The sequence below is a fragment of the Eremothecium sinecaudum genome, chromosome III, assembly GCF_001548555.1.
Source record: "Eremothecium sinecaudum strain ATCC 58844 chromosome III, complete sequence".
In the NCBI taxonomy this organism is placed as follows: domain Eukaryota; kingdom Fungi; phylum Ascomycota; class Saccharomycetes; order Saccharomycetales; family Saccharomycetaceae; genus Eremothecium; species Eremothecium sinecaudum.
Genome location: NC_030894.1, coordinates 77,038 through 102,222, shown reverse-complemented (window position 1 = coordinate 102,222; position 25,185 = coordinate 77,038). Strand labels below are relative to the sequence as shown.

Sequence of the window (25,185 nt, the reverse complement as noted above, 5' to 3'; positions counted from 1 at the left end):
TATAAGTTGATAGATACGCATGTCAGATTAAATATATTTTTTTTTTTCTCTAAAGAAAAGTTATTTGGGTAAGCTAGCAGCCACCGATTTGCTCCCTATGAGCCTCTATGATATCGTTGTCTTCCATATCCAAGTCATCGGGAGTTTGGTCTGGCTGAATTCTCACACCGTCACATAAAAACCTTAGCGAGTCCATTTCTTTGCCCTGCCTTTTAGCAAAGGCTTCCATTAGTCTTCTTAAGGGTGTGGTCCTCTTGATTTTAAAGAATATTTCGCTGGAGCCGTCGGAAACCTTTAGGTTGATGTGGGTTTCTGACTTAATTTCTGGCTTCTGTTCCTGTTCTTCGGACATTCTAAGGTTGTTTCAAGATGGTTACTGGTTCTTGGTGTGGCCTGTAGTCTAGTCATACTGAATGTTACAAAGAAGAGAAAGCTTTCAGTTTCACAATCCTAAGATTTGCCACCATGTCAACAATCACTATGAACGATACTTAGATAAGCACAGGAAATGATAACGTAAGAATTTTAGAGACATATACTTAGGAACATTAAATACATCGTGGTTCCCTATCTGTAGCTATAAATGCTGAATTCGAGAATTGATAAATATTATAAAAACACTAAAGTCTAAATGACGAATGCATGATCATGGCGGTAGTATGATGACGTTAAATTAACACCAGAACTCCGATATTCTATACCACATGCTAGAGTTCTTTAACTTTTCTCTATACTCAACATCTTCTTGCTTCAAGACGTCCTCATCAAATACTTTTCTATGAGACACGAGGTCGATATCTTTACTGCGGATGAATAATCTCCAATCTTTGTTCCACAGCTTATATCCAAAGTACATCATTAGGAAAATAGGCATGGCTAGGTAACCTTCGAAGAACGTACCGACGTCGACACCATGGCCGCCAACTGGTGACAAACAAGTCCAAAACTGGCCGATGATAGACAGTATGAGGATAATCCCTGCAAAATAGGAACCTGCGACACCAGTTTGGGCTCTGTAGCCTAATTCTCCCAAGGACCTGCCTTGAACTTTAATTGCCCTTCTGAATCTAATATGCGAAACACAAATCGAAGACCAAGTGAACAATTGAGACAACCCAGAGATTGCCAATAGCCAACTGAACACAGTCTCTCTGTGTGGAGAAGCAGCAACAAAGCAGATACAACCCATCAAGATGGACACAATCATGGCCATCAAAGGTCTTCCTTCACGATCAATGTACTTAAAAATCTTAGGAGCGTAACCTTGGTCTGACAAACAAAGAAGCAAACGACTGGAAGAGTAGAATGCAGAGTTACCAACAGACAACAATGCCAGAAGAATGACGGCATTGAAAATATGAGGAAGAATCGAAATACCATGGATGGAAACAGCGAGGACAAATGGAGAAGCAGACTTGGTATTGTCACTGCCCAACAAGTCCTCGTGGTTCATAGGAACCAAGAAACCGATTAAAATCACAGAACCTAAAAATACAACAAACACTTTGTAAAGCATTTTCTTGGCAGCAGATGGAATTGACTTTCTTGGGTTGGCTTGCTCGGCAGCGGTTAAAGCGACAAACTCAGAACAACCCAAACTGAATGCAGCGTTGACTAGCGTAGCAACGAAACCTTTGAAGTGTTGCAAAGTAGTTTCACCACCAAAGGCACCAGCTTCACGCCAGTAACGGTCTCCAATGTAGCCGTCGTTGCCGACAGCACCAGTGTTAATCAAAATACCAACGAGGAAGAATACCGCAATCATCAACACCTTGCAAGTGTTGAAGAAAAATTCGGCCTCCGCATACCCTCTGGCACCAAAGAAATTAATAACGATAACAATAACGTAAAACACAGAAACGTAGAGATCTGCGTTAACAGTAGTATTCCAGTACCTTATGGTAATGGCCGCAGTAACCAACTCCAACGGAAACACACACAACCACTGCAAACAGTATAACCATGCAGTAGCAAACCCTAAAGCAGGGTCGATCAAAAACGATGGGTAGTTGTTGAAACCACCGGTCAAGGCCGGGTAACAGACGGCCATCTCACCAGCGGCCTGGATCACACAGTAAACGCAAGCTCCCATGATTGCATATCCCATTAGCAAACCCGCTGGACCACCTTGCGTCAACGATTTACCAGCACCAACCAACAAACCAGTACCAATACCAGTACCCAAAGAGATCATAACAACGTGTCTTGGTTTGATTGTCTGTTTCAACTGTTCATGCTTATATTCGTCACGCGTATGCTCGACATCCTTGCCACTAGCTTCAGACCTCTTGAAAGAGTTCACAAATCTTTTAAACTTAGATGCGTGGTCGCTGTATTCGTATGTTGACTTATCTACGTATGTTTTCTCATAGTATTCAGTACTTTCACTGTTCATTTCGACGTTTTCAGGCTTCTCGCTGAGCGAGGGAGGACTTTTAATGTCCGCACTATTTCCCTCTGTCATTAGTTATGGTCAAGAAAAACTTGTTGTTTGTGTTTACCGTGAAGGTCTACAATGGGGGTAACAAAAAATATTAATACTCTTTAAAAAGGTTTTGAAAAGTTTAGTAATAGTAATTTATATGGAAAAAAAAATTTGCTACTTTCACTAATGACCAGTGGTAGGTTTTTTAATTTCAAAATTATTATTGATGTCAGCTTATGCTACGGTCGGATAATCCTGTAATATTACAAAACAATTTCCCGCTTCTCAAAATTATCAGGACACCCTCAGAATCTGCCCTTTGACTACGTTTCCCGTTGTTACTGGCTAGATAACGCTATCCACTCATTTCTTAGCGAAAACGGTAAAGTGCCTCGTTTAAGGCTTTAATGCGATTTTTCTGTGGAAAAAGAAACGTCATAGCGTCATCTGAGGATTTCTGGGCGGGAACAAGAAATTTTTTACCAGTGTTTAGGGATCGCAGCACAATAGTTACATCGGAATATCTGTACAATTACAAGAGTTCAAGCATTCTGTACGATCTTCTCCGCACAGGTGGGGTTTCTTCACGGACGAAATACATAGTAGAATCGTAGAATGAAGAGAAACGTTGGGTAGGCACTAGAACTCGGACCTGAATTTCTCGAAACGGGGTTCAGCTACGTAATTTTGTAAGTAATTTCAGACTTGGTTGGGAGTTACCGTGGAAATCAGAAAGGATCATCAGGGAATCAGTTGGAGATAATACGTGGGGCTACGAGGGGCTGCGGTTTGAATTATGTGCTTGATTTGCTTCGATTTAAGATGAAATTAGCGTCGACGTTATCGTGATATAATATCGATATTAACTATGTATTAGTGATATTTTATTACTTAGGGATCTATTTGCATATGCACTGCCGCTCTGGCCCGTAAACTCCCGTTGCTTATGTAAGACCGACAGCGTTGGACCGTGATTAGATGATTTTATGAGTTTGTTTGTATACAAACGAGAGATGACTGATAGCGATAGTTATCGCTGGGTATATAGTGCTAACTGCAGTTGCAATCAGTCAGATCGTTTCGAGACACATCAGAGGGACGATACCTCTGTAGTCATTTAGATAGTTGGAATCAGATATGCTCTCCGTATCTATTTTATCGTGAGGAGCGAGAGGATCACACTTTTCTACCAAACACCACCCGTCGGAATGCTTAGCTAATACTCGTACGGTTTCGCCCACGTCTAATCTTATTTCGTCCAGTAGGCGCGGGTGGAATGACTTGATCACCTTAGCTATAGGTAACTCTTCTCCTGTAGAGCTCTTTTCTTTTACGTTGATATCTGTATCTTCAAGGGCCGAGGAGGAGTCGTTCATGGGTAGCATTACTGTTACATCTGGAGATGGTTTGGGGGTTGATTCGTAGCTTCTAATGCCTGGCACGCTGTGAGGAATTGTAGGGGGCATTGCGAAAGGAGAAAATTGCGGTGCAGTGGTCCCTGCGATCTGGGATGCAGGCGTTGGAATAGTGGATACCGGTGGCTCCCATACGTCTTCATTATGTGTTACTATCCCTGAATAATAGGCTGTTGTGGGTTTAGGAGCTTCGTCCCGACGAACCTTATTTAGTAGCTTGAAGCTCCTTAGCTGTACCGTTGGCGTCTTAATATCGCGGTTACTGGATGAGTAGTCACGAGTTGGACCAGTGGGGGATTGCTGGAAAATAGATTTAGACAAAAACCAACGCGATAACGGCGACTCGTATACCCAGTTGGATTTTCGCTTTGTCTCCTTCGTTTCCGGGATGGTACGTGGCTTTGAGTACAGATACTTCTCTATTGCGGTGTCGTTTTCAACTGGATCTGAGAATACCCCCGTATGATATGGTGCCTTGAAGTACGGAGCCGGTGGCTCCTTTCTAGAGATCTTGTACTTTATATGTCCGTCTTCACCGAACCTCTCATGTGACCCTGGTTCGAGGTCTAAAAATGGCTTCTTTCTTGACTTGTCGCTAACGGACAGTAACCAGTTTTGGAACTTGCTGGGAGGGTCATCTTCATCATAACTTCGTTTTCTGTAGTAAACGAAAACTGCAACTATTATTAGCCCTATGAGAAAAACCCCGATGGGCAGACCAATAGATAGTCCTATTACGCTCTTAGATGCCATGGTAGAACCGTGAAGTCGTTCTGGTTGCAGCGGGTTTGCCAATATGCTACTTGTATCCGCTTCAGTAGTGCTAGTGCTACTAACTTGTCCACTATTAGTTGGAGGTGTATTAGCTTGCACTGATAGGGATGCCAGATCAAATAATGCAGACGTCGATGCCGTCGACAAATCTGTTTTTAGCGGAGTCGAAGCCACTGATGAAGGGGAGCTCCCAAGTGTCGTAACCGTCGAAATTGCGTAAGGTAATTCCTGACCGCTTGTGTAGTACTTATCCACAAGCACACTACTGTATACCGTATTATGTAATGCGATGTTCGTAGTCGTTAGGAAAACCTCTGTCGTCTCTTCGGTTACTGTCGTGTCTATTGTCACTATTGCGTTCATAATCTGCTATACTGAACTGCGAAATCGTCTTACAAGTGTTATATACTGTATAAATGATAGGTTATACCTTCTTATATATTGCTCTTAGGCCTGTTTCATCCATGTATGATCTTGATTTAACTTGAGACATCAGACATAAGGTCGCGAAACTACAAGCTGTCATCTGACACATGGCCGGGTAACAGAATTTTTCAGTGACCTCAAACGTGATGTAATAAGGTTTGACTGATAAAGTTAAGATCTGCTGCGATTTGCCTGATCAGAAAACCCAGTTGGTGTGGAGGCATATCTTCGGAGTATAAGAATGCAATCCAGCTACTACTCATTTAGGCTTGGGTTAATTTTGTACGTGAGTCATTTATGCTACGTTCTTGGGTGAGTGCTATAAGGAGAACCTTTTGCCCTACTGAGAAAACGAATGTGGGTGCTAATGCTGTAGATCGTAATAGGTCTGTTTTTAAGCATTATTAAGTTAACATACTCTATACTCATATCGGAGATGAAGGACGTCATATTGGAAGGTCATGCATTATAACCGCGACATAGTTCGAAAGCAGGAGTCCGGAGTGTTCAAAAGTGTGATAACCATTTTTATAGTGCCTATTATGACTTTTGTAAATTTTTGCATCTAAAAAACCCCCCCAGCATTATTGTTTCCTCCCACAATGGTTCTGTAAATGGGAGTTAGTGCCATAATGGCTGAAGGATAACGTCCAGGTGGAACAATGAATTCTGGCGCGCAAATTGGTATCAAAGTCCGATACTGCATTCTCAACTGCGCTGGACAATATGCTGCTAGAGAGAAGCCAAATGTATTTATATAGCAGTATCGGTTTAGTGTCGATTTTGCAGCTAGATCTTGTTCTAGACATCAACTATATAATGAAATTTGATAGAATTGTTTTAGCTTCGAGTCTGTTCTTTAGCTTCGTGACACCTGAAGAGGTCGTTTTGGACACTCCGGGAGTCCTGATTTCCCCATTAACACACAATTCTGAGATTAATGATTTAGAAGCGGAAGAAGACGAAGGCTTTCATATTCTACGTCGAGATGAGGGTGGATTTGAAGGGGACCGAAATCATGTTTTCAAGCGCAGCCAGAGGCGGAGCTTCTTTGATTTAGAGAAAAACGACCTACTACGATTACATAATGAGAAAAGAAGGCTGCATGTCGATACCCCACCACTGACGTGGAGCGATAAATTGGCAGATTATGCGGCTGCTTATGCTGACTCACTTGTTGGCACGGATTATGATCCGTGTTCATTAAATCTAAGACATTCTAATGGCCCTTATGGTGAAAATATAGGAGCTATTATTCGTCCTTTTGAAAGTGATATTGCTACTTCAAGAGATATTGTTTTTGCATGGTATGATGAGATTAAAGATTATGACTTTTTGGACATCACTGGAACCAGACGTAACGGTCGCTTGGTAGGACATTTTACCCAGATGATTTGGGCTGCCACTGAAAAAGTCGGCTGTACATTACTTTATTGTCCAGCAGACAGTAGGTTTGGTAAAACCTTGACGTTATATATCCTGTGTTCATATGAACCTGCTGGAAATGTTGTAATGGCCGCAAATGCACCAGACAGGTTTCTACGGTACAGGCAAAACGTGAAAAGATTAAAGGTACTTTAAATACTGCAGCAACTATTTGTCCATGAGAACTTATATAGTTGTTTTTATGTTTTTTACTTATTTCGTATGTATTTTTCGCTGCTAACCCTAATGGAAATGTATTGACGCTGTCGCTTTAGAAAACGCCATAGCAAAATAGAACTACAACCTATTCCGGTGAACGCACGTAACATAGCAAGTTCTGAAGGAACTTGGCTGTCGTTAATATCTATGGAGTTGCACCAGAGGCACATATAGCCTAGAAAACTGTGTCATAAGAAGTTAATAAATTCGTAAAAGAAGCTGAGACAATGGGTAAATCAGCAAATCATTTTTGAGAATTCAAGAAATTACCCATCATATCAGCTATGCCGCCAGAGCCAGAGTTCCCTTCATTTCCTTGAGGACCACCTTGCTGCTTATTCTGTCCTCCAAAGAAGTTTGACGCAATGGAACTCAAGCCAGAACTTCCAATACCACCAGAACCGCCGCCGCCTCCTAACATGGAAGCTACAGAGCCAAGGTTGAACCCCCCGCTGCCTTTACCGGACCCTAAAATGGTTGAGAGCAATGCTAATTTACCCAACTGACCTTGAGGCGAACCAGAGTTAGACATGAACGTAGACATCAAGGTATTGCCCAGTCCTCCACTGCCACCACTGCCATTCGAAACAACGTATTTTCCCAAACTTTGAATTATGTTTTCAATTGAGGACATTTGCGATTGATCAGGGTTACTGCGAGCAGCGTCAGTCAACTTGTTAACCGCTTCACCATGGTTTCCATTTTGGAACAAGCCTTGGGCTTCCTGTATCAAATTATTAACGTTCATATTGCCTTAATTCTAAAGTAAGTCGTCAGAATAGAGAATAAGTGACTATCAGGAAAGGTTTTGACATCAGAGGTCATCTTTAATGATACCATCCCCTCTTCCTTGCATAAGTGATTATATAATGGTTACCCGGTAGTGTGACATGTGATATGCACGTGACCACTGTCTTACACATTCCTCAAAAACCTGGGCAATTGATAATAGTACGATACCACAACAAGATAAATAAAGCACGCATAGTGATTAGATCTAATTGTTAACATATTGTTTTGGAATTAGGGGGTTTGAAGCTGTTAATCAAAGAAGCATCAAAAACTCTGTTTGTACTTGCTTTAAAATTGAAATTGTAACCTGTTCCAGCGAGCAGACCTATGTTAATAAAGATAAAGCGCAACTTACTTAGATGTCAGACAAGTATCAGGATAAGATTGGGAAGTTCTTTCAAATACCTCACGTTGGTAGAGCGCAATTGAAGTATATTGGTCCTATAGAAGGTAAGGAGGGGATATATGTGGGGTTTGATGTACTCGCGAATATAGGAAAGAACGATGGAAGCTTTAATGGAAAGCGGTATTTCGAGACAGTCTACCCCCAGTCGGGGATATTCAATAGATTAGAAAAAGTTGATTCGCTTTTAGAATCTTCTTCCGGAGCTTTATCTATGGATATGTCTTCTGGGTCGAATAGCTCATCGCTACCGGCTCCTTTGCCAGTAGCGAACGGTTCTGGTGAATCATCAGAAGCTGCTGCTATATCTAACTTTGCGAAATCATTTAACCGCAGTAGTAGTGTTGTTTACCGGTCCCCTTCTTTAAGGCGGTATCCGAGTCGAAGTACAAACATTCTAGGGAGAAGAACCGTCACGTCTGAAAATGAACATCTGATCACTTCTATGGATTCCCATTGTGCTGCTAGAGATACAAGTGTACGGCTGCCAAGTGGAGATGAAGATATAGATATGGATATCAAATCCAATGTGTCTACCGATATCTTCCACAGCCTGCCTCAAAGTCCAAGAGAAGCCAGATATAGTAGCGCTACCTACGATGCTAAAATTAAAGAACAGCGGGAGGAAATTATGCATTACAAACGTCTGCTTGATGAGCAGAGAATTGTTTTCGAGGAGATACAACCTGCTATTGACGACTATGAGGAAAAGTTGCGCTCATTTGAGGTGGAGAATAGACGTTTGCAAAAAACCTTACAAGCAGAGCGTGAATCTCTTGCCAAACATAAGCATTATTTTGAATTAGAACACAAGCAGTTATTATCCGTCGTTGAAGAATTGCATAAGGAGATTAAAGAAAACGAAGAGAGGATCTTGAGACAACAGAGGCGGCAAACTGTTATCATGGAGGATACTTCACAGCTAGTGGAGCTGGACTCTTTTAAAGGTGAAAATAATGAATTAAGAAAGCAAATAAAGGCCCTAGAGCTTATTAAAGACGACTATGAGCAAATGAGAAAGGAATGGGAACAAGAACGTCGACAACTACAAATGCAAAATCAGTCGTTGAACGCGGAATGCAACAGTGTTTCTCGACAATTAGCAGAACTAAAACTAAAGTATGAAAGTGCTGGAACATCCCCTGAATGTAAATCGTCCTTGGTACGATTAGATCTTAAAAAAGGCAAGCCAGAAATTAGTACTCCGGAAAAGGACAGAACAGTACAAATTGTGGAATTGGCAATGAGCTCTGCTAGTGCTGTAGAACCTATTACTTCCAACCTTGAGATTGTTGGTGAATCTTTACCATTATATGAAGGCAAAAAGAATAATGATGCTACTGCTGGTAGATTGCTATGGTGTGCTTTATGTGAGAAAGATGGTCATTCAGCATTTGAATGTACCGAGGTTGCATTTTAATATAAAAAAATCAGGGTAGACTTTCGCATTAATGATATTTGGATGCACAATGTATTAATCTTGACGATATAATATATTATATATAATTCTCATGTAATTTCAACACATTGTATTTTCAATGGGAATGGCCTCGGAATTCATTAAAAACTTCGCGGACCTTAGCTACAAATGAGTTCTATGACTCAGTCACCGAAACTCAAGAAATAAAAAGGCTCTATTTGTGCAATTTAAATCTTCCTGATGCATAATTGTTTATATATTGGAGATAATCACTAATATTAAGCATATTCCTTTAACTTATAAGATATCATTAATATCAAGTCGATTATTGAATTACACTATGGGGTTTCCGATTTTACCGGTAGTCAATGAAGTCTCAGAACTAGCGGAAAAGTCCTTTGTTGCTTTAGCCGGGCAATTGTTAATTGATGGCACTCAACCTGCTACTGCTATTTCAAATGTATTTACTGAGTATCCAAATTTGGCATCAGTATTCGTTGCATACAGGAACCAGACGTACACGACTGAAGAAGCTATCACTATGTTGAATTCGGGGGTTGAAGCCTTATTTGTTGATCATGCAGCTGACGCAGAGTCTTTGGCATCGAGTGGGGTTCCTATTGAAAGACTGTTTGTCCTTGAAGAAGGCGTCTATGTCTGTGGACATAAAAGCGGAAGAAGCTTCCAGTTAAGTGATATCGTTCCTGTTTCAAGTCTTGATGTTAAGAAGTTTTCTTCTGCTCTGCTAAATGTGCTGAAGACTGACCGTGCTGATAAGCTGTACACAACGGTGGTTATTGATGTCTATGAGCGCTGTTTGGGTTTGGTTTATTCATCTAAGGAGTCTATAAGGATGGCGATCGAGAAACAGGCTGGGATCTACTATTCGAGGTCACGGAATGAAATCTGGACTAAAGGGTTAACTTCAGGTAATACCCAACGATTATTGCAACTGGCAGTGGATTGTGATGGTGATGCCTTGAAGTTCGTTGTTATTCAGGAAGCAGGACATACTGAAGAGGCTAATTTCTGTCACGAAGGGACTAAATCGTGCTTTGGAAGCTTCCAAAACGGTCTTTTAGGCTTGGAGGAGGTACTGCAAGCTAGATTGGCTCAAAGTCCCGAAGGCTCTTACACAAAGAGGTTATTCAATGACCCTGCGCTATTAGCTGCTAAGATTAGAGAGGAAGCAGAAGAGGTTGTTTTGAGTGATAGTAAAGAAAACTTGGCATGGGAAGTTGCAGACTTACTATACTTTGTCATGACCAAGATGACTCGTGAAGGAGTTAAGTTGGTCGATGTGGAACGCAATCTGAATATGAAGCACAGAATGATTACAAGGAGGAAAGGGGATGCAAAAGAGAAGTTCCTCAATTCTCCACCAGTCTCTTCGCAAGAAAATACTGACAGACCTATTAATCATAAGATTCATCTAAAAGTTGTGGACTCAGATGACACTAAGCTACTAAAAAGTACGATTGCAAGACCTATTAACAATGCAACTGATATGGGTAATTTAGTGGTTCCGATCATAGAAAATGTTAGGTCAAAGGGTGATAAGGCCCTTATTGAATTGGCAGCTAAGTTTGATCATGTAAAACTAGACTCTCCTGTTATTGAAGCTCCTTTCGCTGAAGAGTATTTGGTAGGTTTGACGCCAGAAGTGAAAGAAGCGATAGATATATCTATGGAAAACGTGCGCACCTTCCATGCTGCACAATTGCAGACAGAAACCCTAGTTGTAGAGACCCAACCGGGTGTTGTTTGCTCCAGGTTCTCCAGGCCAATCGAAAAGGTGGGTCTTTATGTTCCTGGAGGAACTGCTATATTGCCAAGCACTGCGTTTATGCTTGGTGTACCTGCACAGGTTGCCGGCTGCAAAGAAATCATAATTGCATCTCCTCCACGGAAATCAGACGGCAAAGTTTCCCCCGAGGTTGTGTACGTAGCTTCTAAGGTTGGAGCTTCAAAGATTGTTTTGGCAGGAGGAGCTCAAGCTATTGCTGCGATGGCCTATGGTACGGAATCAGTTCCAAAAGTGGATAAAATACTAGGCCCTGGAAACCAATTTGTGACTGCAGCAAAGATGTATGTGCAGAATGACACTGCAGCGTTGTGCTCAATTGACATGCCTGCTGGGCCCTCCGAAGTTCTGGTTATTTGCGATGAGACCGCCGATTCCGACTTCGTCGCTTCTGATCTCCTCTCGCAAGCAGAACACGGGGTGGACTCACAGGTAATATTAATTGGGGTACAGCTAACATCATCGAAAATTCAAAACATTCAAGATGCGCTCCACAAGCAGGCTCTGCAGCTTCCTCGGCTGGAAATCGTTCGCAAATGTATTGAACATAGCGCGCTAATATTAACCCCTACTATAGAACAGGCTTTTGAGATATCAAACAGCTATGCTCCAGAACATTTGATTTTACAGGTAAAATCAGCTTCTGATTACTTACCTCTAGTCCAAAATGCTGGAAGTGTGTTTGTCGGCCAATATTCGCCGGAATCATGTGGTGACTACTCTAGTGGCACTAATCACACACTCCCAACTTATGGATATGCTGCACAGTACAGTGGAGTGAACACTTCCACATTCCAAAAGTTCATTACATCGCAAGAAATTTCCCCAGAAGGACTGTCGAAGATAGGGCCTGCAGTAATGAGTATCGCAGCAGTAGAAGGATTAGATGCTCATAAGAACGCTGTCAAGATCAGAATGCAAAAGCTAAATCTACTGAATGATTACCAATAGTATAGAAGTATTTATTAAACCAGTTTCACTGTATAGGAGCTTACTCTATTATTTCATGTCTACCTCTGATTATGTCATCGTATTTCTAACGCATTGGTTTCAAAACACATCTTTATTCTTTAAAATGCTAGTAAATAACTAAATGGGCAGAAAAGATAATCTTTCCATCAATGACGAAGGTCTCAAACGTGGTATTGAATGCTTCCAAAGCAGCTTCACGTAAGACGGGCAGACCTCTGATGCCACCATTGCAGCTTTACAGGAGAGTTTTGCGAGCACACAAAAATCTTCCAATTCAGCAAAGACAGCTTGGGGACAAATACGTGAAGAACGAGTTTAAGCTCCACAAGAACGCTGAAAACCCTCTGCATATTGTTGGCTTCCTTGCCTCTTGGCAGGATTATTTACATATGATTTCTAACAAAAACTGGGAAGACGGAACCATCTCAAAAGAAGTGCTAGACGCAATGTCCCCAGAGCAAGTCGTACAGCTGTATGAATTGATGAAAGAAACCCAAAAGCTCGTAACAGGTTCTGAAGCTTGAACAGACCGTCAAGTTTGAAGCTACTCGCTTTCACGTGTTTAACTTTCGTTGATAACGATTTTGATAAAAAGAAAGGACGCTTTATACTGAAAAATTCTCTGTATAGTGGTGATGATATAGTAAAATAAGACTGTTAGAACAGTGTGATCCATATCTAAGCTGAACCATTTAGTGTTGTGTTCATCATGGTAGCTGTGGATGTTATGAAGAATGGGTTTTTGGTAATACCTTTTGCCTTGCCGTCGTGCGAAAAGTTATTTGAAAGCAGTGGCGCGATGCACTACATGTTCGTTAAGAAACACCAGACTAAGAATGCATCGGAATCGAATTGTTTATTTTTGGTTAACCTGCCGCTCTTAGCAAGCTTAGACTCCATTAAATCCAGTTTTGGAAGTATATGCTCACAATATGATACAGTGGCGCATATACTACAACTGTTGTACCATGATGAGTTTGGGTTAAATGAAATTCAGCTATCTGAATTAACCTCCGACTTGGTTAGTTTAGATAATGCCGAGGAGAAGCGTTATACTCCCAGGAATACTGCTCTGCTGCAATTTGTAGATGAATCGTCGTTAAACAATTGTTGGGATGCATTAAGGCGATACTCGCATAAAGCTAAAAGTTTGATCCAATGGGAATTCCCTCATCCATCGGTGTCCACTTTTACAAACTTTTACAAACCTTTAGATATTGAATACCTAAAGAATGATATTCATGAGCATATGCAACTCTTCGAGCAACGGGAGGCGCTTGCCCAAGATGAGGTGCAATCTACGATTGTGGATGAGGATGGTTTCACGCTTGTAGTGGGGAAGAACACAAAATCGCTCAACTCAATACGTAGAAAACTTTTGCATGGTAATCCGCTATTTAAGCATGTTGCCAAGGCCAAGCCGCCAAATATGATAACAAAAAATGCCAAGCAAGATTTCTATAGATTCCAAATGCGTGAAAAGAAAAAGCAGGAGGTTAATGAATTATTAAAGAAGTTTAAGGAAGATCAAGAAAGGATTAAGGTTATGAAGGCGAAGAAGAAGTTTAATCCGTATACTTGAGCTCCTATAACATCCAAAATGTATAATTATTGTGTCATCCTTTATTATACATAGGTCATTATGTAACAATAGGTGTAATAAGTATAAAAATGTGCCATCAATGGTGTATCAACGCATTATTACTGTCTATAATGACTGTCCTGAAGCATATGAGGTCCTCGTTAATACAAATATACTTAAAGTCTGCCTCCTGGGGTTAGTTCCCCAACTTCTTCAAAATCCCCTTTCTGTCTAAGCATTATGGCCGGATGGAGACCCTGTTGCTTTAAGTTCTTGAATATTACCACAGGCTGCTCATCCATTTCCAAGACACGTTCCTGGTCTCCATAGCATATGACCAAGACGTATTGCTTCCAGTCTGCTTCATTTAGATTATGTTTTTTCATCGCATTTTTCAATATCTTTTCCGTAGAGTCTTCTTTGGAAGCACGTAGCTGCTTCAGGGGTTCATTCACGCTAGGTGCAATTGACATTTGGTTTGCATGGCCACCATTGGAATTTGGATTATAACCAGGTGGAGTTGCGGCGGATGAGCCAGGAGCTCCAGAGCTAGGTGTTGTAGTGAAACTTGTTCGGTGCTGGTTACCAGGGAACGCAGGATGGTTCCTTGGTGACAGGGGAGCAAGATGCGCTCCGGGTTGATGGCTTGATTGACCTCTTTCAAAATAGTCCTGAGATGTATGCGAGGGTTGTACCGGTATGCCGGGCACCGACGAAGCAGCACTACGCCGCATCACTTCCAAGACATCCCCACGCAATCGAATGTACTGCGATTGATATTCCTGTAGTTTGTCCGCTATTGTATGGTGTAGGTTATTTAAAGTAGAAACCAATTCATCCTGATGTTTGGTAAGAGCATTATTTTGCGTATCGAGTTTATCTGTCAATTTGTTCAAGGAGATTTTAAATTTCACCGCTAGCCTGACTTCACCAGAAAACAGAAGCTTGCAATTCTCCAAGCTAAGATAGGGCAATATTTCACCAGATATTTTGTGTTCATGAAATGTGGTTTTAATGTTTGTCCGTACATTGTCCAGCACCCGAAAGGCGCTCTTGTCCTTCTCGTCTAATATATCAGGTATAGATACCCCGGAACAGGTTTTAGCATCATCATTTGTACCATTGCCATCGGATTCTACATCTGAAACATGCTCTTCAGTATTATTCAGGCCGAGACTTTTCAACGTCCATTGCACAACATCATCAACTGACCATTCCATAAAATTTGCGCCTAGTTCAGGGGTACCATCAGCGGTATCAGTCATAATTAATGTTTAAATGAAACTCGCTAAGACCCAATACTATGGAAAGTGAGCCTGTACCGTTTCTTGTCTGTATCGAAACTTGCGAGAGTGTGGTCAATCGATAAGCTATAAGTTCCACGACGTGGAGAGGTAGAAATAAGTATGCCACGTGACCACATATAAACATCGACACCATTATGTATTATATTACAATATTACGTAGTTTAGATACTTTAGAAGCACTATATCATGCATCCCATTAACTGCGGACTTTCCAGACATCTTCTGAAGAGCCTCTTGTGAGTTTGTTCACTTCCCATTCATCACGATACCATTTCTGGACTTTAACTGGATCAGTACTATTCCAAATGCAGAACATTAGTTTATCCATATGTTTTGCACACTTGTTGTATTCTCCAAATCTATAGTAGTGACGCACTAGGCCTCCAATGCTGTAGCATTCGGTTAGCCTATCAAAAGCTTCAGTGCATGACATTTTAGTTGGAAAATTGGAAGACATGGCGGTAAGGGTTCCAAATAAAAGTGGGGTATAGTTATCGGGGGTATTTGGAGATGTTTCTATAGAAACTGAGTACTGAAGGCTTAGTTTCTTTCCTTTGTTGAGTCTTTTTAAGTGTACTTTTATTAATGACAAGTGAAGAGCTCATCACAATTTTCCATCTCGTATAAAGTACAACAGAAAAGTAAACAAATGGTAGTAAGAGCCTCATAACGCCGTTAGATGTTTCACAGGTTACTTCGAGCCATGCCTTCTAAAGCCACGATGGCCTCGTCAAGTTGGAATCCTAAGCTCACCCAAGAACAGCTGCTTGTTTTGCGCGATAAATTCACTGAGAAGCCTCATACGGGCGCATATTTAAATAATAAGGAAAAAGGAGTCTATCACTGTGCAAATTGCGATCAACCACTGTATAAGAGCACTACTAAGTTTGACGCTGGCTGTGGATGGCCCGCTTTCTATGAAGAGATTAAAAGTGATGCTCTCACTTATAATAGAGACACCACTCACGGTATGGAGAGGACCGAAATATGCTGTAGCAAATGCAACGGGCATTTGGGACATGTATTTGAGGGTGAAGGGTGGAAGCAGCGGTTAGGCTTGCCCAAAGACACACGGCACTGCGTTAATAGCTGCTCTCTATCGTTCAAAAAAGACTACTAGACGCTTTATGCTTATTGCAAGGGCAAATAGTCACTATTTCTTGAAACCAATTTGCAAATGTATATATGTCTATTACTTAGTATATCCAAGCGTATTAATTGCACTAGATTTTGTTGTGATCGTCAAAAGGGTTTGTCATTGGCTGTGCACTGACTGATTCTTCACTAATGAGGGAAGAGTTTTCGGAACCTTCTGTTGAGCTGCCACTGTAGCCCGCCAATTCATCGTACTTGCTTAAAGCGCTTACCAGTTCCTCATTAGCCTTGATTAGAGAGCCCAGGAACTCCCCCTCGGTTATGACTTGCAAATATCTCAACACAATACGCCTATGCGATCGCGCCTTGTTATACTTAATCGTGGCCCTCTCGTTTTCAGTTGACAGCTCGCCCTTCTTCAATGCAAGCAATTCGTTCTCTAACGATGTAGCTGCTGCCAATGCATCACTGATCAAATTCTTAATCTTAGGCGTTTCTTCGGTAATGTCCAATTGTGGAGTACTGTAATCATCATCAAACGTTAATCTTCGATCTTCATGAGCTGTCTTACCAGAAGACCTGGAGCCGCTGCTCTTGGAATTACGACTTTTAGACCTCTTGCGCTGACTAGTATTAAGAGCTTGGTTCTGATTTCGACGCACGACCCCCCCTAATTGCAAGATCCCGTCAAATGCTCCAGAGTCTGGTGCCTGTGCAGCAATAAAGGTCGACCAAGCCATGATATATCCTACACACTTCTTTACAATCTTAGGGTTGTACTTCTTACCCCGAGAATCGCCTTTAGCGTCCATGGCAATGTCTTGAATACGCTGTAACAACTTCGTATCATTATAAATTGCTGGAAAAATGGCCAATTGGGAAATGAAAAGGTTAACCAGGTCTAATGCTCTAGACTGCTGGACAGTATTACCATATTTAAGCTGCTTCCGAATCGCTCTAGCTGCTTCCATTTGGTTGTTTATAGGATCATACTGAGTGCCACCCTCAATCATTTTAATCAGCTTCTCGAGTTCCACTTCCAGCGTGAACTGCTCACTAGTTACCAGCTTATCAATTCTATCAGTTATAACAGAGTGCTGATGTCTACTGAACATCATCTTCATCCTTTAGCTTCTTTCCCACTTGAGGTCACTATGTACATATTATGTTGACAACGCTAACCCCTTATTATACTAAACAAGTTGATATACTTAACCTTATAATATATAATTTACATACGAAAAGCCTACAATGGCAATTATCATGCAGCTAGACGATCTGTTAAACGCTCATGACACGTCAATCGCAAGATGAGGTCTATTGACGTCAAGCTTGAAGCTAAACTATCTCTTAGGGCGACTCCTATATAACTTATTTAATGTCACGTGAGCCTATTGACTATTACCGAATTCCTAATCACGTGCCTAGTTAGAACCTTTTCGGCGGCTTTATAAGCCGCTCAAATGTCACGTGCCCATGAATGCCCCAGCAGAGGCTAAGGTTTAACATAACATTATGACAAACAAACAATTACCACCTTAACAAACCTCGTATATTATACACCCATATTTAATTACATTTTACCAAGTTGTTTTCAGAATCCTTTTCATCAATTTCAGATTCCATTTTTAGAATAGATTCTATTGTATATTTGGTTGTTATCATATTAGCATTAGTTACATCAAACAGAAAATCTAAATCAAGAATGATTGCTCCAGCCACGATTAAGAATGTCCAGTCTGCTATCCAGACAAGTAAAGTCTTCATTGCTTCGAAGACCTACTGCCCTTTTTGTACTCGTGCAAAAAGAACTATTTTCGAAGAGAAGAAGGTTCCAAAAGAGCTAGTTTTCTGCTGGGAATTGGATACCATGGGTAAGGAAGGTGAAGATATTCAAGCCTCTTTGTTGGAAATTACTGGACAGTCTTCTGTTCCTAATATCTTCATCAATGGTAACCATATTGGTGGAAACAGTGATTTACAAGCTTTGAAGGAAAGTGGAGAGTTAGATACTTTGTTACAAGAAATACTTGAAGGTAGCACTTAAAGAGAGCTAACCAGAGTTTTTACTCCTTTTTAGAGGTTGTTTTTTAGGTTTTATTGCGAAACATTCTAGAGCGATAGTAATTATAGCTGTTTATATGAACGAATAATATACCTTATTATTTAGCTTATAAGAAACATACGGTGAGATTTAGAATGATTTAATAATGTTACATGCAAGTAACGGGTGAGTTACGTACGTAAATTGTTTAAACTATGTGGTTTAAGCTATGTTTAGTAAGAACGCGATAATGGAAGTGACAAAAGTGACCGCGGTGTGGTTACCTGGCGACTTGGCGAGACATTGGAAAGCGGTGGAAATATCTGAGGTGGAAGGAAAAACAACTGTATTTCCGTTTCTCACGATGGCTGCACTTAAACGACAGCTGACGTCGGCAGAGACAGTAATACTTTTCCGCTGACAATGGGTCAATGGGGTCTTTACACCCGATTCAACAGCACTTGTGAAAATTGTCTTTTAAAAGATGAGTGCAGTTGGAATATTCCGTACTTTAACCCTCATCCCTTTATAAGAACTCACGTACCTAGTGCTAATAAACCTGTCGTCAAAAGTATCTCACACCTTAATACACTCTTCGGGGAGGGCTCATTTCGTACTTCACATAGGACCCTTCAACAAAGTAAAACTTAATCTATAACATGATTGAGATTAGCAATGTAATTCTCGTTTCCAAGTAGTGGTCCTCCTCGAAGTCCTAAAAGTTGTCCTATACTAGGTAAAAGAGTAATAGTATCTCTCTGTAAAGCCCCACAATTAAAAAAAACGATTAAGACGTGTATACCAAGAACGACATTAATACTGGTATCTTCAACTAATAACTTGAAGACAGCCCTTGGTCGTTTGTTTTAATTGAAATCAGCAAAAATCAAAATTGACAGCAGCAGCAGCTCCGATCAATATACCTTTGCAAGTTTATCAAGGAACCCAGTTATATTCAAATAGTCATTTAATCTCTTAATTATGTACAAGGTAAAACGAAGAATTTATCCAAAGGGTAAAGCTTTCCCACCCAAGTGCTCTATATTTATAATCTCTTATAGTGCAATGCCTTCTCTTATCTGAAACATCTGCTAGAGATCGATGGCCTTCTAAAACAGTGTATTATTGTCCATGCACGCCTGTTAGTAAAACGTTAGGTAGACAGATCAGGAGCTTTATTAAGGGCCAATTTTTTTGGCGCATTCAAAAGCGTTCCACTCAACCAGTATGGTAAAACTCTCTTAAGAATACATAGTTGCCGTCATGATCTACAGTACAATTACTTCTTTCTCCTATTATCACTCTCAGAATTAAAGGAATGGAAGACCAAAAAGACTAATACCAGTTGGATTCCAATGTGCGCTGTTTGTGGCAGATTCTTCAGACTAACAGCTTCCACAAATGCAAGCAATTGAATCTGTGAAAAGAACAACTAAAAAAAAGTAAGGAATCCACGATCTAAACTTCAGAATTATGAAAGCGCTCAATGTAGCTTGCGATAGAATCATGGTAAGCCATTTGCCTAAAATGGGTCGACCAGTTCCGAGGCTTACCCCGACGAGAGCCTTTACCACCACTACCCCCACGCTTGGATAAACCGTCATAGGGCGTACCGTCAGTATATGTTAGACACTTTGAGTCATCCTTTTCCCACCTACGCAGCTTTTTACGAATTGCTGATATATTATCCCAGCCTAGAGCCTCTCTTTTATCTATATCTGTCATATTCATTAGAAGCTGTAAGGTATAATATGCATCATTTCCAGCATTGTGTAGATAGCTGTGTGGAATGTCATGAAGTCTTAATGCCTTCGCCAAAGAAAAAGCACCTTTACCATAGAAGTTTTGGCATATACTTGCAGTATCTAGTAACCTGACGCGAGATGATTTGCCTGAGGTTGATGGGAGCTTTATAAAAATTCGCTCTAGCCAGCGCAAATCAGACGCAATGCCATGACCTACTATAGCCCTAGTATATTTGTCGTCATCGGAACCCTGTCTCAAGTAATAATTAACTAGTCCTTGTATAAAGTCAACGCACTGAACCAATGGAAGGACTTGGGACTCTCCTACAAGGAAATTTTTTTTATGCTCAGGAACGTAGTTTAGGTTTAGACAGTCTAATGACTCGCTAGGACACAGATGAAACGTACGGTAAAGTGGGGTTAGTGTGTTTTGGTTTTCCCTAGGATCATAAATACAAATTCCGATCTCTGTAATCACTGAATTCATAACCTCATATGCTTCAATATCAATTGAAAACAAGATAGTGTTGCGGTCCCGCAACAGTCGAAGTGTTTCGGTCATTTCTCGCCATTGGATCGATGAGGGATCCATATCAAGCTCAATTTCATATTCTTTACTTATTTGAGAAACCTTTTCATCGTACGGCGTCCTTCTACGCAGGAGTTCTGAAAGCTCGGATATTTTTTTATTAGTATTTGTGATTGCAGAAGTTTTGGATGCTGCTATCAAAGAGGACCATGTGTAGTTTCCGCGTTCGTTCACATTTAAATTTTCAAACCGCTGAAGTAATTCCGAGACAGATGGAGGTACATCGCCGTACTTCTCTATCCAATCCTCCTGAAGTTTTTCCATCTGGGTGAATTTTTCTTTTTCTAACAAAGATCTACATTTCTTCCATTTCTTCCACAATCCTGACATATATGAATCTACCTGTTTTTTGTTTCTGCTCTTCAGCTCTCCGGGTATCGAATATTTCAGCTGGCGCAATTCTTGAAAATATAGAACTTCATTCATCCAAGAATGTTGTAAATCTTCTTTTGAAGACAGCAGTTGCTTGCATTCCTTAATAGCATTTTGGTAATCCACTACTCCAGACATGACCTTAGCTCTTGGTGCTTTTAAATTAACTTTACGAAGCATATTTTGTATTTTCCTCCTCAATACACATTAACGCAGAAAATTTAAATTTCTGGTTTGATTTTATCAAATAAATAGCCAGGTTTGAATATCCACTGGAACGCTTACCTCACCCTCGGTACTTGTAGGCCCTTACCGCGCTTGTTTGGTTTTGTTATGTCTACAGTGGCGAACGCTTCCAATTTTCACTCCACTTTCTCACCAAATCCGGGTAATTTCTTCGTGCGCGGTGAGCACTCTGTTCGTCGTTAAAACGTCGCAAAAATCCCAGATGAAAAACGAACGAAAAATTTCGATGAGATGAGGTATATTGTACCAGACAGGACAACGGCAAAGACAGAAACTTGCAATAATTGGCAAGTATCGATTGAAAAAAAGATTGAATAGGAGTTTTCAGCTTTAAATTTTTGCTAAAATTAAGATGACGGTTACTGAAACTGGTTCGATTCAAGAAAATGGCGCTGTAGGTGTTTTAAGTGCCGAGAATAATAGAAAACCTACATCTTCCGGAAGCGGTTCAAAGGATACAAAAAAGGAAAATTTAAAGCTCCAACCTGCCCCAATCCCAACTGTGTCGCCCTGGAAGAAGGTTGAAGCCCCAATTGGTGTTAGCTCAAGCGAGGACGAAAAATGGCCTACGGCTTATGAAGCGACGACGAAGTTTGCTGAGGAGAATGCATCTTCAAAGAATAAGCAGCCGATAATTATTACTGGCAGGGAGAAGTGGGTCCCTATAAAGCCTACTCTGCTGATCGGTAATGTTAATGGCACAAGGAGGACGCAAAGAAAGAAGAAAAACGCACCTAACGGAATGACAAACGGTAATGCTCAGCCAAGAAAAAAGTCGGGAAGTAAACCTATGGCAAACCAACAGAAGAAGGGTACTGAGGGTCAAAAGAAGGCCTTTCAAGAACAAAAAAGATCTGATTACCTCCCTTCATCTTCCGAATCCGACCAGCAGCATGATACTCCTGTCCTAAGCGACGAACACCAGCAATTAATATATTCTGAGTCTCAAATGCAAACTCAACAACAGCCAAGGAGAAAGTACCAAAATAAAGCAACACAATCCCAGGACAGTCATAGAGGCTATGTGGCTAGAAACTACCATAGCAGCAATAGCAGTAGTAACGCTTCCCAGCCACACCGTAGAATCCACCCTAATAAGGTCAATGGCTACCGCCCTAGAATGTTTGCTCCACAATTCGATCCTTTAGCTGCCATCGGGGACATTGCAAGGCAGATCGAGTACTATTTCAGTATAGAAAACCTAGAGAAGGATACGTTCTTAATATCGCAGCTCAATAATGAAGGCTGGGTCTCATTTGCTCTCATTGCCTCTTTCTACAGGCTAATCAAGCTTTCCTGGGGCGGCGATATGAACCTGATCATGGGTGCTTTAAGAGAAATTGTTGCTAATGAAAACGCCACCGTCGAGATCGCCCGCGTAACCGCAGATGAGAACACAGAGGAGCCTAAAAACTACTTCCACAACTACGCCATCAGGGCAAAGACATGGAAAAGATGGATCGCAGAAACTCCAAAGTCGTGGAACGCGACTTTTGAAGTCTTGAAGAGCTCCCAAATGGATGAGTTCAAGTTTGTCCCCATTCCAATTCCGATTTCCATTGAACCAGCTTCCTCGATGGGCATCACCGAGCCACCAACTTCAGAGGACTCTACTGAACCTCCCGCTTCAGAAGGCGCCGCTTCTCTTGGCTCCATCTAAGCAAATCTTCCACTGCTTGTAACATTTGCCTGCATTTGTACTATATCTCGGTGTTCTAATAACTTACCTACCTACTTTGCATGATTCCTTAGCGAATCAAAAGGAAATGAAATCATTATACATGACATGACTTGATATCTATTACTTAGTGCGGTAAACATACTATAAACAAAATAACCCATACCAAGTTTTAACTGCTTCCCTGTCGTACTGTAACGTAACGTAACTACCACGTATTGTCAGTTCTGATAGTACCAACTAGCAGACAGCGATAAAATAAAATAAAAATAAAACATTATAAAAACCAAAAAATCACAAAACTCAAAAAAAAAATCCAACCGCTTGATGCACTTGTCAATGCTGCATTTAAATATAGCAGTTGAACTTCCAATTCATAAACTTTAACGTGTTTACCAAAGTCATTTTTAACTATATATTCTATATACTGACGCTGACGTTCAGACCAAAAAAATTTTTTTTATGATAGTATAATCCATAATTAACAACTTGTGGATTAATCTCCACACTGTCATGACTGGTCAGGCTTATCGCTGATCGCTTATTGTTACGAACCACGTTGGCCTTTAATTATTGTTAGAACTCCTATACTTTAATCTATATATTACTTAATCAAAGGCATCGGTCACTATTTAACGTTAGTTTTTTTCGACTCGACTGATACCGTGCCAAACAGCCGGGCAATATCCGTATCTCAACACTAGGCTACTTGTCATATAGTTAGTATTATTGCGCTAATGTAGGAAATTCGTGGGCCTCGAAGTCAACTTTTGCTTAGGATTGTCGTTCTGATTTATATTTAGCTATATACTTAATGGAGCATCCTGAGGTAAATTATTCCTCTATTCCACGCCAGGATACAGGTCAAGAAACGGATATGAGGCAGGTAAAACGAAACGTTATAGGCTGGTACATATATTCATTCTCAAGTGAACCTTACATCGTTTCTGCAATTGCAACATACATCCCGTTGTTGTTGGAGAACTTCGCTAGAGCTAACGGTGTCAGAGTAGATAACCATAGTCAAGTATGTGTGTCAGCAGACGATAGATGTGTGCTACCTATGTTTGGTAGACGTGTTTTTGTTGATACGTCTAGTTTTGCGCTATATACATTTGCTGTTGGCGTTTTTGTCCAGACGCTGTTGGTCATCAGTGTTTCTGGAATGGTAGATTTGTGGAATTCGGTTACATTTAAGAGAAACGTTGTGCTGTCCTTCGGGTTTGTAGGAGGTCTAAGTACAAGTATGATGGCAGTTTTGCGCAAGACGCAGTATTATGAACTCGCCCTGCTTTGTATAATTTCCAATAGCTGCTACGGAGTTGTGAATGTTGTCGGGAATTCTATACTACCTACATTAGTGGCGGACATGAATTTGAAGGACGAGGACGGGCCGATAAGCAAGTCAGCTGACCAAATGATCACATTGATCAGCGGCCGTGGGAGTGGTTTGGGGTATCTGGCGGCACTAATAGTCCAACTAATAAGTATCCTATTGGTCATGAAAAGTAGCGATGACAATAACGTGCAGGTGGCGTTAGCATTTGTTGGCATGTGGTGGCTGGCGTTCCAGATTCCTATGATATGGTTTTTGAGAGATACCAACTTTACTTCTGTTAAAGAATCTCAATTCAAGTTGAGGGATTCCGGGAGATACATTGCATATGGATGGAGGTCACTCTTTGATGCCATTAGCCGGGTGCGACTATTAAGAGATGTCGTTATTTTCCTAGTTGGGTGGTTTATTGTCAGTGACTCGGTATCTACGATCAACTCTACGGCGGTGTTATTTGCAAGGACGGAACTAATGATGAATACCGTGCAACTAATTGTGGTAAGTATTCTAACTATGGTTAACGCTGTTCTTGGGGCGTTTTTAGTGCCGGAACTTTTTTCAAAGAAATTCAAGTTGTCATCGCAGTATATTTTAATTGGAATTATTTGCTGGACGGCCATAGTGCCCTTGTATGGTATACTAGGTTTTGCAACACCTGTGATGGGTCTCAAGCACCAATGGGAAATGTATATCTTAGCAGTATGGTACGGTGTCGCACTCGGTAGTCTAGGTGCCGTATCAAGGTCAGTTTTCACGCTAATTATTCCAAAAGGCAAGGAGTCCACGTTTTTTAGTTTATTCAATGTCACGGACAAAGGTTCTTCTATTTTGGGACCAATACTGGTAGGACTCATAACTGATCGAACACACAATATTAGATATTCATTTTTCCTGTTATTAGGCTTTTTGATACTGTCTTTGCCTGTATTTTACATTCTAAATGTAGACCGTGGGAAACTGGAAGCTAGTGAACTATCTTCAATTGATGGGCGTTCTGAGGAATAAGAAGGAGTTAGAGGTATAACTTTGATTCTGCAGTTATGATGTTTAATATGCGGTAATGTTGGTCTTAATGGGTGGGAAACACTTTACATAAATATATCTAGAAGGTAGAAA

General features: G+C 40.9%; 17 protein-coding genes across 17 annotated transcripts; 9 read left to right on the top strand and 8 right to left on the bottom strand.

Annotated features, from left to right (window-relative positions):
• Positions 1-73: 73 nt before the first annotated feature.
• On the bottom strand, positions 74-352 carry SMT3 (SUMO family protein SMT3; the record flags this gene model as incomplete). The annotated part of the gene is made up of 1 exon (XM_018131601.1): positions 74-352. One exon carries the CDS (start codon positions 350-352, stop codon positions 74-76), a length of 279 nt encoding a protein of 92 aa, XP_017986511.1.
• Positions 353-673: 321 nt separating this feature from the next.
• On the bottom strand, positions 674-2,464 carry AW171_hschr31352 (amino acid permease; the record flags this gene model as incomplete). The annotated part of the gene is made up of 1 exon (XM_018131602.1): positions 674-2,464. One exon carries the CDS (start codon positions 2,462-2,464, stop codon positions 674-676), a length of 1,791 nt encoding a protein of 596 aa, XP_017986510.1.
• A 1,031-nt stretch (positions 2,465-3,495) lies between these two features.
• Positions 3,496-4,977, bottom strand: FUS1 (Fus1p; the record flags this gene model as incomplete). Its single annotated transcript, XM_018131603.1, has 1 exon — positions 3,496-4,977. One exon carries the CDS (start codon positions 4,975-4,977, stop codon positions 3,496-3,498), a length of 1,482 nt encoding a protein of 493 aa, XP_017986509.1.
• A 789-nt stretch (positions 4,978-5,766) lies between these two features.
• AW171_hschr31350 (HCL639Cp) lies at positions 5,767-6,621 on the top strand (the record flags this gene model as incomplete). Its single annotated transcript, XM_018131604.1, has 1 exon — positions 5,767-6,621. One exon carries the CDS (start codon positions 5,767-5,769, stop codon positions 6,619-6,621), a length of 855 nt encoding a protein of 284 aa, XP_017986508.1.
• A 307-nt stretch (positions 6,622-6,928) lies between these two features.
• RNQ1 (prion domain-containing protein RNQ1) lies at positions 6,929-7,432 on the bottom strand (the record flags this gene model as incomplete). Its single annotated transcript, XM_018131605.1, has 1 exon — positions 6,929-7,432. One exon carries the CDS (start codon positions 7,430-7,432, stop codon positions 6,929-6,931), a length of 504 nt encoding a protein of 167 aa, XP_017986507.1.
• A 403-nt stretch (positions 7,433-7,835) lies between these two features.
• Positions 7,836-9,299, top strand: BIK1 (Bik1p; the record flags this gene model as incomplete). The annotated part of the gene is made up of 1 exon (XM_018131606.1): positions 7,836-9,299. The coding sequence occupies one exon, from the start codon at positions 7,836-7,838 to the stop codon at positions 9,297-9,299; it is 1,464 nt and encodes a 487-aa protein (XP_017986506.1).
• Positions 9,300-9,639: 340 nt separating this feature from the next.
• On the top strand, positions 9,640-12,054 carry HIS4 (trifunctional histidinol dehydrogenase/phosphoribosyl-AMP cyclohydrolase/phosphoribosyl-ATP diphosphatase; the record flags this gene model as incomplete). The annotated part of the gene is made up of 1 exon (XM_018131607.1): positions 9,640-12,054. The coding sequence occupies one exon, from the start codon at positions 9,640-9,642 to the stop codon at positions 12,052-12,054; it is 2,415 nt and encodes an 804-aa protein (XP_017986505.1).
• Positions 12,055-12,224: 170 nt separating this feature from the next.
• SDH7 (Sdh7p) lies at positions 12,225-12,599 on the top strand (the record flags this gene model as incomplete). The annotated part of the gene is made up of 1 exon (XM_018131608.1): positions 12,225-12,599. The coding sequence occupies one exon, from the start codon at positions 12,225-12,227 to the stop codon at positions 12,597-12,599; it is 375 nt and encodes a 124-aa protein (XP_017986504.1).
• Positions 12,600-12,784: 185 nt separating this feature from the next.
• On the top strand, positions 12,785-13,657 carry RRP7 (Rrp7p; the record flags this gene model as incomplete). Its single annotated transcript, XM_018131609.1, has 1 exon — positions 12,785-13,657. The coding sequence occupies one exon, from the start codon at positions 12,785-12,787 to the stop codon at positions 13,655-13,657; it is 873 nt and encodes a 290-aa protein (XP_017986503.1).
• A 176-nt stretch (positions 13,658-13,833) lies between these two features.
• On the bottom strand, positions 13,834-14,922 carry STE50 (Ste50p; the record flags this gene model as incomplete). Its single annotated transcript, XM_018131610.1, has 1 exon — positions 13,834-14,922. The coding sequence occupies one exon, from the start codon at positions 14,920-14,922 to the stop codon at positions 13,834-13,836; it is 1,089 nt and encodes a 362-aa protein (XP_017986502.1).
• Positions 14,923-15,160: 238 nt separating this feature from the next.
• Positions 15,161-15,421, bottom strand: EMI1 (Emi1p; the record flags this gene model as incomplete). The annotated part of the gene is made up of 1 exon (XM_018131611.1): positions 15,161-15,421. The coding sequence occupies one exon, from the start codon at positions 15,419-15,421 to the stop codon at positions 15,161-15,163; it is 261 nt and encodes an 86-aa protein (XP_017986501.1).
• Positions 15,422-15,643: 222 nt separating this feature from the next.
• MXR2 (peptide-methionine (R)-S-oxide reductase) lies at positions 15,644-16,084 on the top strand (the record flags this gene model as incomplete). Its single annotated transcript, XM_018131612.1, has 1 exon — positions 15,644-16,084. The coding sequence occupies one exon, from the start codon at positions 15,644-15,646 to the stop codon at positions 16,082-16,084; it is 441 nt and encodes a 146-aa protein (XP_017986500.1).
• A 103-nt stretch (positions 16,085-16,187) lies between these two features.
• On the bottom strand, positions 16,188-17,183 carry LSB5 (Lsb5p; the record flags this gene model as incomplete). The annotated part of the gene is made up of 1 exon (XM_018131613.1): positions 16,188-17,183. The coding sequence occupies one exon, from the start codon at positions 17,181-17,183 to the stop codon at positions 16,188-16,190; it is 996 nt and encodes a 331-aa protein (XP_017986499.1).
• Positions 17,184-17,764: 581 nt separating this feature from the next.
• On the top strand, positions 17,765-18,106 carry GRX1 (dithiol glutaredoxin GRX1; the record flags this gene model as incomplete). Its single annotated transcript, XM_018131614.1, has 1 exon — positions 17,765-18,106. The coding sequence occupies one exon, from the start codon at positions 17,765-17,767 to the stop codon at positions 18,104-18,106; it is 342 nt and encodes a 113-aa protein (XP_017986498.1).
• A 1,455-nt stretch (positions 18,107-19,561) lies between these two features.
• On the bottom strand, positions 19,562-20,989 carry GFD2 (Gfd2p; the record flags this gene model as incomplete). The annotated part of the gene is made up of 1 exon (XM_018131615.1): positions 19,562-20,989. One exon carries the CDS (start codon positions 20,987-20,989, stop codon positions 19,562-19,564), a length of 1,428 nt encoding a protein of 475 aa, XP_017986497.1.
• A 418-nt stretch (positions 20,990-21,407) lies between these two features.
• On the top strand, positions 21,408-22,715 carry SRO9 (Sro9p; the record flags this gene model as incomplete). The annotated part of the gene is made up of 1 exon (XM_018131616.1): positions 21,408-22,715. The coding sequence occupies one exon, from the start codon at positions 21,408-21,410 to the stop codon at positions 22,713-22,715; it is 1,308 nt and encodes a 435-aa protein (XP_017986496.1).
• An 832-nt stretch (positions 22,716-23,547) lies between these two features.
• Positions 23,548-25,074, top strand: ATG22 (Atg22p; the record flags this gene model as incomplete). Its single annotated transcript, XM_018131617.1, has 1 exon — positions 23,548-25,074. The coding sequence occupies one exon, from the start codon at positions 23,548-23,550 to the stop codon at positions 25,072-25,074; it is 1,527 nt and encodes a 508-aa protein (XP_017986495.1).
• Between the last annotated feature and the right edge of the window lie 111 nt (positions 25,075-25,185).